We start from the raw sequence: 10,611 nt of genomic DNA, 5'->3' as shown, positions 1-10,611 counted from the left end.
CTTTCCCTAATTAGGGTTCAGGGTTCTAATCTCTGGAATGATAAGTTTTTACGGTAGTTTTGCTGTGTTTTGAGTGAATTTGGTTGATCGTTGTTGTTGTTGTTGTTGTTCTAGTTGCGGATTTTGTGTTTCTGGGGGGTTTTGATTGATCAGGCATGAAGCGAGAATTGGCTCATATATGGGAGGCCAAGGCTCAGCTCGTCGGCGAATCGCTCGGCCGGACTCGTTCCTCCGCGGCGACGAGTTCGGAGAATTCTTCGAGCTCCAAGAGATTCAAAGGCTGCGTTGTGAACGGCGTGATTGTGTACACTCGAGGAAGGAAGCTCGGGAGCAATGCGCTTGAGGATGAGAAAGTGGAGAGGCGCAAGAGCTCGGAGAAGTCCGAGACTCGTTCGGCCGAGCCTCGTCCCGAGGAGGTTCTCGGACGGGGTGAAGAATTGGTCGAAGTCGTAGTGGAAGAGGAATCGAATTACAGTTTGGAGATTCCTAGGGTTAAAGTGGAACCAGTTAGTGAGCTTCTTCAGCCTTCTTTGGCCTTGGAGAATGGTGCTGTTGAAGTTCCAGTTCTAATAGCTAAGGACATTCATGGAGATAAGAATTCGCTTCAAGTGGCTTCACGGCGGTTCACTCGCTCAGCCTTGAAACCGAAAGCCGAGCCACCGGAACCCGAGACTGCCGCAAATGCAGCACCACCGGAGGCTGCCGGAAACGAACCGGTATTGAATTTGGACGGAGAGTCTAATGTTGCAGTCAATTCATCGTCAACTCCGAAGAATAAGTTGGAGTTGAAGATGTCAAAGAAGATTGCGCTCGACAAGAAGCCGACGACCGTCAAGGAGCTTTTCGATACCGGTTTGGTTGATGGAGTCCCTGTGGTTTACATGGGTGGAAAGAAGGTTCTTTTGATTACCCATTTCATGTTTGTTCATTTTGGTATTTTTGCTTTCTTCAGCAAGACTTAGGATGGTGATGTTGTTTCAGGCATTTGGTCTGCGGGGCACGATTAGAGACGGAGGAATTTTGTGTTCGTGTGCTTTGTGCAAAGGCTGCAGAGTGAGAATTGAGAATTTATTTACGTTGATAACTCCTCGCATTTTAGCGGTGTTAAAAAAAAAAAGGGGACAAAAATGGATCACACTAAATATTATTTTTTAGTTAGTCTGGATTGGTTTTAGAACTCTCTCTCTGTTTTATTTTTTTCAACCGGTTCAAGGTTTAGAAAATTTTTAAATCTCCAAAAAAATAATTTTCATATAAATTCGTTTACAATATATATATATATATATGCATATAAACTAATAAATAATATGCATATATATATATGTGTGTGTATTTATACTTGTCATCTTTGACATATGAAATTTCTGTATATTTTCATTCATGTCATCTTTTTAGGTAACCTATTCTTATTCTACACTTTTTTCAAGTTACGTTTCTAATTATTAGTTAAAAGACTCTAAAATATTTAACACTTAATTTTCCATGGACTCAAATTTTGTAAATATAAAAAATTATTCGGCTTATAAATACAAATCGAACAAGCCAATGATTATATGAGTTGTTTTGGTTTGATTTACTTAAAAGTTTTAGACCAAGCAAACAGACGATGAACACCCATATCGCATTATGAGTAGTCCTACATTGACTGAGGACTTCCTTTATTTGCTTATCTCTCTTACCAACTAATGTAGGTTATTCCGCCATCCCAGTTTGAGATTCACGCTTGTAAACAATACAGACGAGCGGCACAATACATCTGCCTGGAGAATGGAAGGAGCCTGCTTGATCTATTGAAAACATGTAGGGGTGTTCCTCTGCATACGTTGGAGGCAACCGTTCAGAGTTTCATAAGTTCTTCACCAGAAGAGAAATATATCACTTGTAAAAAATGCAAAGGTATAAATTGCAGTGGCCTGGCCCTGCATCAAGCAAGTTCAGCATATGTTGTTTATATAATTTAAACATCTTCCTTTTATTATTGTTGGTGCTCGATGGTGTCTAGTTTCCGTTCCTCCATTGTGTGCCGCAAAGGATGGATCTCTCTGCAATTCGTGCATCGAGGAAAAGCAGCCAGACTGCAGCCCAACTGATGTTGCACTCAGGTATGACGTCTTTAAAGGCATGTTTACTTCACATGAATACGAAAGCGAAATGGAGGAGTGATTTTCTTTCTTACCTATTCATGTGTTTACTTACGAAATTAGCAAATGGCAATTTAGTGGGGCCCATATGTTGTAGGGACTGAAGAAATTGAATAATAATCTTAATGCTTCGTTGATATTGATTCTACTTTATTTGAATGAATGATGAATACTTGTATTTATGTCCTTATCAAGTCAATGGTCATTTAATTATGTACGAGGACATTTTAGTCATTAAATTACTAAGATTCTGATCCTGCAGTCTAATTTTAATCAGAACTGCCATCCAAACCGGCATTTGGAACAAGAAACTCGGACTGTGTTTGGATTGAAAAATCTGGCTTAGAACCCCAAATCCGGAATTACTTGAACTCTTACGCTAGAGTAAAAAATTCAAAAATTTCAATTTAAACCAAAAAAGGTTAAAAAATCGCACAAATTCCAACTTGTGAACCAAATGGAGGGGATTGGTTTTGTTTTTGATTCCACTTCCCGATAGATAAGTAAATGCTAAGACGGAAATCAAATGATCCATGTTCGTATTCATTATCTTTCCTTTCCAAGGCCATCACATTCCATTACGATTTAGTAACATGCCGTAAAAGTGATCTCATCCAGATTTGTTATTTATAAACCATTGTTTCAAACGGAAATCAATGATCCCTATTCTTAATTAATTTTCTTTCCTTCCCAGGCCCATTACATTCTATTAAGATTTGGCAAACATGTCGTAAAGTTATCTTGTCCAGATTTGTTATTCATGAACCATGGTTGTATATATGAAAGATGGTGTGCAAAACCTAACAAATCCCTACTAAGCTCACACCAGTAGCTTCCTATCTACCCAAACCAAGCTTTCCCTTGATATTACTGTTCAAAAGAAAGCTAAACAAAAAATATCAAAAATACAACCCATTTTTGCTTTTGTGGGTTTCCCGGTAATAGGGAGATCCGCAAAAACTCTTACCCTTATCTTTCCATTTCTTTGGGATTGTCCGCAAGCTCATAGCCAACGTGAAACAACCTAGAAAGACAAACTCTAAAACTGAAAAACAAAAATAAATCCCCAGAAGATTTGACCTTTTAGCCCACAAAATACTTAAATTGGCAGAAATTAGTTATATTTTTTCCTTGTATGTTTATGGGTTATGGACTTTTCAAGAAAGTTAACAAATCAAACCAGCATAGTAGATGTGGTTTGTCCAGGCAACGTGATTCCTTTTAGTTGCAATACAAAGGTTCAAGGATGTACAAGGACATATTTTTCTTAGTTTTCAGTTGGCGATGTGATTGCTAAACAGAAGCCTAATTATTCTGTGCTTCTATTTTTCTTGTTTCAGATCCCCTGCTTCAGTTTCATTATCCCAGTCACCAAAATCTGCTCCAGCATTCCTCTCTTCACAAAATAGAAGAGACTGGAAGCTAGCAAGAAAGTAGGTATCTCTCATACCATATTGGTTTTTCTTTTCTTTTTTCTTTGGTGCAGTAATCTTTTGGTTCGTTTGTTCTCAAGTGATTTGCAGTATAAAAGAATATGATGTGGAGTGAAATTTGCTTTTGAATACTTTGCCTTTTTGTCAACCGTTAATATTCTCTTCCCATTCGTTTGTTATTATTTTCATCTTCAACACAGGTCATCAGCACCACTGCCAAAGGAAAATGTTGCCAAAAGTGCTTCTCCAACGTGCACATCTTCACCGTATAAGAGACCATGGAAGACGACATCAAAGAAGTTGGTGTCTTTTTTATTTTATCATTTGCTTTTTTCTTTTTCAGTTGGTATGATTAGTGAAAAAGATTTCTTGTTTTAAATAGTGCTGATTGAGACTTGGAGGGTAACCTCAGAATTCTGATTTTTGGTAATTTATGTGGGTTGAAAGATCTTTTGTAGTTGTGTTAGTTTTGTACTGTTGGGTTTGGTGCTACTGCATTGCTTTACTTTTCCAGAAGAGTATGTCGAAATATCTGGTCCTCTTCTAATTACTTTATTTTTTAAATATTTGAATTTATTTGAAAAAAAAAGAAGGTCCCGACTTTGACATGTTTGCATCTACGTTCTTTCAGGCCAAAAAAATCCATTTTGATCAAAAAGTCTCCAAAGCCTCCAAAAAGTGCTTTAATGAATATTTCTCCTCAAAAGAGAAGTCAGTGGAAGATCACAACGAAGTAAGGTTTCATGAATACACGTGTGTGTGTGTGTGTGTGTTTCATATATACTGGGGAAGCATATTTCTCATTTGAGTACTCACTTTTCATTTCTGACGAGTAAAACTCCTTTTTTTTTTTCCCTTTGGATGTATGTGTTTTGAAGAGATATAAGGCTGCATAAGTTGGTTTTTGAGGATGGTGTATTGCCTGATGGAAGTGAAGTAGCGTACTATGCACGTGGACAGGTTGTTAAACTACACAAGTTATATACTTAGATGGTCTATATTTGATGAATGGAAATAAAGTATTTCTTTTGGTGAACAGAAACTACTTGTAGGTTATAAGAAGGGCTCTGGAATTTTTTGTAGATGCTGCAACTGTGAGGTATTGTTTTACTTCTCTCTAGTTCAGAGTTCTCTAAATCTTTTATCGCTGTTTTTGATGTTTTTATATCAATTGTGCAGGTCAGTCCTTCACAGTTTGAAGCACATGCAGGTTGGGCTTCAAGAAGAAAACCGTAAGTTTTATTGGAGATGTATTTCAGCCATCCAAGGGCTTGTTTGGTTTATTTTCTGAGAAAACTTATGCTCTCAAAATTAAAACAGACAGATGCAAAAAATAGTAGAATGAAAGTTTTCAGAACTCTCGGAGAGTAAGATTGAAAACATCCAAATGGTCTTTCTATTTGTACTTCCTAAATGTAGTTTTGGTGGGCGGTTGGGGAGAATGGAATCATTTTAAAGATAATCTTTCTATTGTTTACTGGAAAGCTTAAAATAACAGCTCAATCAGCCCTGAATTGCTCTTATCACTATTAAAAGTTTTTCAATCTTTGGCGCTTTTCCTGTCTTTTGGCAGCTACGCGTATATATATACGTCTAATGGTGTGTCACTCCACGAATTGGCGATATCTTTGTCCAGAGGCCGCAAATATTCAGCTAAAGATAATGATGACTTGTGCATCATTTGTGCAGATGGAGGGAATCTTATACTTTGTGATGGATGCCCAAGGGCCTTCCACAAAGGTGGAATCACATATTCTTTAACCTTTTAGTTATTTGCTTTTATTTATGTGTTTTAAGCATGCTTTTTTTTTGGTTGTTCTCTTCTTTAATTGCTTTGTAATAAGCGCCATTCCGTTCGAAAGTGTCAGAGAAATTTAGCATATTTGAAATCTGAGGAAAAAATAGAGAGAGCAAAAGGCTTAGGTTGACCTGATACATTTGTTATACGACTTAATATGTTATTGAAATTTATACGTTAGACACTTTTTTTTTCTCTATTAATTAATAAACTATGCACATATGTATGTTTGGGGTATTTGGTAAATTGAGCTTGGCGTTACCTGTATTTATCATCATCGAAGGCTAATTTACTTTCCTCAACGTTTCTGCCAAGATTTTTTCTATGGATATTGTTATTCTGCCTGTTGTTTTTTATGAATGAAGTAATTGTCATATGCAGAATGTGCATCTTTGTCGGCCATCCCTAGAGGTGATTGGTATTGTCAATATTGTCAAAACTTGTTTGAAAGAGAGAAATTTGTAGCGAACAATGCAAATGCTCTTGCGGCTGGGAGGATTTCTGGAGTTGATCCTATAGAAGAGATAACCCAAAGATGTATTCGTATAGTGAAAAACATTGAAGCTGAACTTAGTGGATGCGTGTTATGTAGGTAATGGTTTCAGCTAGATGGATATGCCATTGAAGCTTACTAGTTTAGAATTTTTTGGCGCACTTTTGATAAGCAGTTGTTTGATACATTGCTATATGCTGACTTAGTTCTTCATTCTTGTTTGCAGAGGTTATGATTTTAGCAAATCAGGATTCGGTCCTCGTACTATTATACTTTGTGATCAGGTACTTTTCTCACACACACACACACACACACACACATTGCTTGAACATGAATTCTCTTTAATGATAAATATTATTGTTGCTTATATTTGGGTAACTGCTTGTTAAAAAACACCTTTGTTTGCCAGTGCGAGAAGGAATATCATGTTGGCTGTTTGAAGAAGCATAAAATGGCAAATCTAAAGGTGAGAGAAATGTCTGATTGTTGACTGATTGTTCTCTTACCTTTTATTTATTTATTTTTCCTGACTTACTCTACATGAGTCGTGCTTTCTGTAGTCCAATGCAAATCTTGTTGTAATTAAATGTTAGTATGTTTTTGCAACAGGAATTGCCAAGGGGGAAATGGTTTTGTTGCATGGACTGCAGCAGGATTCATTCTACTCTGCAGAAGCTACTAGTTTCTGAAGCTGAGAAGCTTCCAGACTCTCTCTTGGATGCTATGAAGAAGAAGCATGAGGAGAAAGGTTTGGACATTGCCAACGGATTTGATGTGAGATGGCGACTAATTAGTGGCAAAATTGCTTCTCCCGACTCTAGAGTATTGCTTTCAAAGGCCGTTTCTATATTCCATGTAAGTACAGTACTTGCTTTATTTATTTTGTTTTGGTGCTTGTCTTTCTTTGACCGCTTTCTGGTACTGCGCTGTTTTTCCATGTGAGGAGTATGCAAGGAGTAAACAAAATCCACTTTTGGTCTACTCTTGAAAATATAGGCTTATCATATTCCACAGAATTTCTTGGTTGACATTTTTTTTTTTCTTTCGTTTCTTAGGAATGCTTTGATCCTATAATTGATTCACAATCTGGACGTGACCTTATTCCAGCCATGGTTTATGGGTTAGCTAAAGATCTTTTTCTTTGCATCTTGATCTTGTATAGCCAGAATTATGGCGCCGTTCCCATGTTTTCTAAAATTAATCTATCTGTCTCAGGAGGAATGTTAGAGGCCAAGAATTTGGAGGGATGTACTGTGCAATACTAATGGTCAAGTAAGAGCTAATGTCCTCGATATAGCTTATCAAAAGAAAAAAAAATGTCTTCAATATAGAACAGCGCATCACAAATCATAATAAACCGTGTTAACTCTCCTTTGCTAATTTTGCAGCTCAACTGTTGTATCAGCTGGAATTCTTAGAGTTTTTGGACGAGAAATTGCTGAGCTCCCATTGGTTGCTACTAGTAAAAGTAACCATGGCAAGGTAATGACGTTTCTTCGTCAGGCCATTTTGATGGAATATGTCTCTCTCTCTCTCCCCTGATGGTTTTCTTTTAAGACACTTTCAGTCAGTCTTGAATAATATTTTATTCACAATGTACTCTATATCTTTGAATTAGCAAACTATATGCTATTTTGTTTGTTATTAAAGTTCGAACTTGGTTAGGCTCTGATTAAACTCACCGCTGTATTAGGATGAACATTTTTTTTCTTCTTGAAAGTATCAGGAAAACATTGTTCCGATTGCTTTGGACTCAATTTCCATAACTTTACAGGGCTACTTCCAATTATTGTTCTCTTGTATCGAGAAGCTGCTAGCATTCTTGAATGTGCAGAGCCTTGTGCTCCCAGCAGCTGAAGAAGCAGAATCCATATGGACGGAAAAATTTGGATTTACGAAGATTAGACCGGATCAGGTTAAATTTTAATATTTGTCGAAACATACGTGCATATTGGATTTATATCCCCTTTTTACTAGCCCCACGTCATAATCTTGTCTTTCTTCTCCTGCAGCTTATTAACTACAGAAAGATTTGCTACCAAATGGTGACCTTCAAAGGGACATCTATGCTACAGAAGAAAGTACCGGAGTGTCGGGTTGTCCCGAGCTCGTCATAACAGAGGGAAAGCAGAAGAGTTCTTTGGCAAGCTTATTAATTTTGAAGTTCGCGTCTGGAATTTTTAATGAAATGGGATGTCAAGCCTCTTCGTGCATATCTCCCAATATTCATCGGAAGTTTGGTGTTTTTATTTATTTGGCTTAGCTCTGTTTTATGAATCGTTTTTGAAAGAGACCTAATTCCACCTTCATGCAAAGCCTCTCCAGCAAAGATGAGACTCTCTGGTTCAATAGATCATTTTAAGCTTATCAATGTAGACCGAAACTAAAAAGCAGCCAATTTATGTACAATGTTTAGGACATGTAGGAGCTGGGTTGTTATTCCTTTATTTTCACCGTCGCTAAATTTAAGGAGTTTGTGAAATAAAATATCAAGGCATTTGTGATGATAAAGGTTTTTGGTTGTACATATTTCCAAAAGCCCATGAGAGTGCGTTTTCAAATATATTTCTAGGTTATATAGCTCTCCCAATAGGCTCGTGGATGCAGGCATGCGTGTGTTTGGATTTTATTTGTTTATTTTTTCTTTTAATGTAATCGCCGCTTTAAATTATGCAGGCATGCGTGTTTTCAAATATATTTGTTTACTTTCAATTAGTCCATAATTTGTGTTCAATTTCTCTATCTTGTTGGTCCATTGGAGTCTTGACAATTAAAACTCGTACGCACTCCAACTTGTTTCTGATATTACAATGCAAAATTACTCAATAGTATATACTTTTGTATTACTTTGGAAACAATTCTTCTAAGAACAAATACTAGGAGAACTAGACTAAATGGACATGAAAGTTGGGGCGGTGCCATGAATTCCAAGCAAATTAACAAGTGATTGTCTATTTTAGCTATTTCCCCTTTTCTTACTAAAATGCCCACCGCCCAATGCTAAATCTTCTATCGCCAAGAACGACTTGAACCATTTCTGAAGAGAAAAATTAGAAGATAAAAATCAAGTACCACAAGCATCATCAAAGGCTCTTGCACTTTATTTTCACTGCTTTTCATCATGCCCACAATACTTTTGCTCCTTTTTATTTTATATTTATGTTGACTTTGCGTGCTTAACTTCCAAGGTTCATTGCAGCCAATTCTATTCATCTTCTATTTCCTATGTCTATTACTTCCTAAAACAGACACTTTAATCTTGTCCACACGTTCAAAACATCATACAAAAAGGAGGCCCTATGCCATATTTCTTACCTCCTACGCCAATCATCACTCAATCTCCTTCCCCAACAAAATAAAAGCACTTGCAGACCCCACTAGATCCCACAATCTCAAGACCCCATTTCTTAACACCAAATATTGATCAATGTCGGGGCGAGATTCAGCCATGAAAACCAAACTAACCCTCTTCTTTTGGCTCTCGGCCTTTGTCATTGCACTCCTCTCTATGATCATTTCACTCCATAACATCCCTACATTCTCAAAAATTGGTACTTCCGTTAGTCCTCACAACGTTTTTGAGCTCGCCACTTTCGATAGGATTATCGAGCAAAGTGGCGTTGAGGACTTGCTGGCCCACCTAACAAACATGGTCTCCAGGCACCGCCGCCGCCACCACCACCACCATCACAGAAGAAAGATTGAATGTGACAAGAACAAGTGGACATCTAGTCTAATACACAAATACAATGTGACCCTCGTTTTGACGGTTGGCTTGGAGAGATGCGCGAATTTCAGCACCGTGCAAAAGGCGGTCGACGCTGTACCTGAGAGGAGTTCTTCTAGGACACTCATCATAATTGATTCCGGCACTTACATGTTATCATCCCACACACACTCATCAGGTTAAGTCTTTAACAATTTTCTTTTGAATTCCTATTATAAAATGTGTGTATTGTTTAATTGCAGGGAAAAGGTAATAGTGGATGTTAACAAGACAAATATGATATTCGAAGGGAAGGGTTATCAAAAGACTATCATATCATGGAATGACACTGCCAATTCCACGGGAGGGACTATCTATAGCTCTTCAGTTGCCATCTTTGCTCATAACTTCACTGCCTACAATATTAGCTTCCAAGTAATCAACTAGTATACTACATATATACTTCTAGCTATTTATTGAATTTCTTTTCACTGAGGGAACATGTATTTTTGTTTTCATGAACTTATTATTCATTTATGTTGTCCTCTTTGAAAAGAATACCGCTCCTCCACCGTTGCCGGGAGAAGTCGGGGCTCAGGCATTGGCGATTCGGGTATCGGGAGATCAAGCAGCATTTTATGGATGTGGATTTTATGGCGCCCAAGACACGCTTAATGATGTCCTTGGGAGGCATTATTATAGAGAATGTTTTATTCAAGGATCTATAGATTTTATATTTGGAAATGCTAGATCACTCTATGAGGTAGGTAGCTAGATATATGAAGATCATATCAGTCTACCTTTTAAAGAAGTTTCTGCCAGTTTTCACATAAAATATTCTGCACTAATTCTAGTCTCTCTAAATCATCTTTCTCATTTTTATTTATTTCCTTTAGCTAGATCAACACAATGCTTAATTAATAAGTTGGTGTTGATTGTGCTTACCAAAAAGCTGGTGTTGACTAATTTATGTTGTTGTGTTTTCCTCAAAAAAAAAAAAAAAAAAAAAAAAAAAAAAACCCTTTTAATTTTAAAAAAAA

General features: G+C 37.1%; 2 protein-coding genes across 2 annotated transcripts in view; both read left to right on the top strand.

Moving 5' to 3' along the window:
- The window catches only part of LOC21405419, an 8,677-nt gene extending 301 nt beyond the window's left edge, over positions 1–8,376 (top strand). Inside the window, exons 2-21 of the mRNA XM_024167212.1 lie at positions 115–896; positions 982–1,053; positions 1,692–1,896; positions 2,003–2,102; positions 3,482–3,574; positions 3,775–3,873; positions 4,206–4,307; positions 4,453–4,534; positions 4,614–4,673; positions 4,754–4,806; positions 5,148–5,314; positions 5,754–5,964; positions 6,092–6,149; positions 6,275–6,331; positions 6,475–6,720; positions 6,921–6,985; positions 7,081–7,137; positions 7,254–7,347; positions 7,640–7,780; positions 7,878–8,376. Coding sequence (XP_024022980.1) covers positions 156–896; positions 982–1,053; positions 1,692–1,896; positions 2,003–2,102; positions 3,482–3,574; positions 3,775–3,873; positions 4,206–4,307; positions 4,453–4,534; positions 4,614–4,673; positions 4,754–4,806; positions 5,148–5,314; positions 5,754–5,964; positions 6,092–6,149; positions 6,275–6,331; positions 6,475–6,720; positions 6,921–6,985; positions 7,081–7,137; positions 7,254–7,347; positions 7,640–7,780; positions 7,878–7,982 — 2,808 coding nt within the window. The 5' untranslated portion in view covers positions 115–155 and the 3' untranslated portion in view covers positions 7,983–8,376. The remainder of the gene's footprint in view (positions 1–114; positions 897–981; positions 1,054–1,691; positions 1,897–2,002; positions 2,103–3,481; positions 3,575–3,774; positions 3,874–4,205; positions 4,308–4,452; positions 4,535–4,613; positions 4,674–4,753; positions 4,807–5,147; positions 5,315–5,753; positions 5,965–6,091; positions 6,150–6,274; positions 6,332–6,474; positions 6,721–6,920; positions 6,986–7,080; positions 7,138–7,253; positions 7,348–7,639; positions 7,781–7,877) is intronic.
- A 937-nt stretch (positions 8,377–9,313) lies between these two features.
- The window catches only part of LOC21405418 (probable pectinesterase 15), a 2,563-nt gene continuing 1,265 nt past the window's right edge, over positions 9,314–10,611 (top strand). Inside the window, exons 1-3 of the mRNA XM_010100539.2 lie at positions 9,314–9,744; positions 9,835–10,006; positions 10,128–10,334. Of these exons, the coding sequence (XP_010098841.2) occupies positions 9,314–9,744; positions 9,835–10,006; positions 10,128–10,334 (810 nt within the window). The remainder of the gene's footprint in view (positions 9,745–9,834; positions 10,007–10,127; positions 10,335–10,611) is intronic.

This window comes from Morus notabilis, unplaced genomic scaffold (assembly GCF_000414095.1).
Source record: "Morus notabilis unplaced genomic scaffold, ASM41409v2 Scaffold124, whole genome shotgun sequence".
In the NCBI taxonomy this organism is placed as follows: Eukaryota; Viridiplantae; Streptophyta; class Magnoliopsida; order Rosales; family Moraceae; genus Morus; species Morus notabilis.
This window is presented reverse-complemented; position numbering and strand designations above follow the sequence as displayed.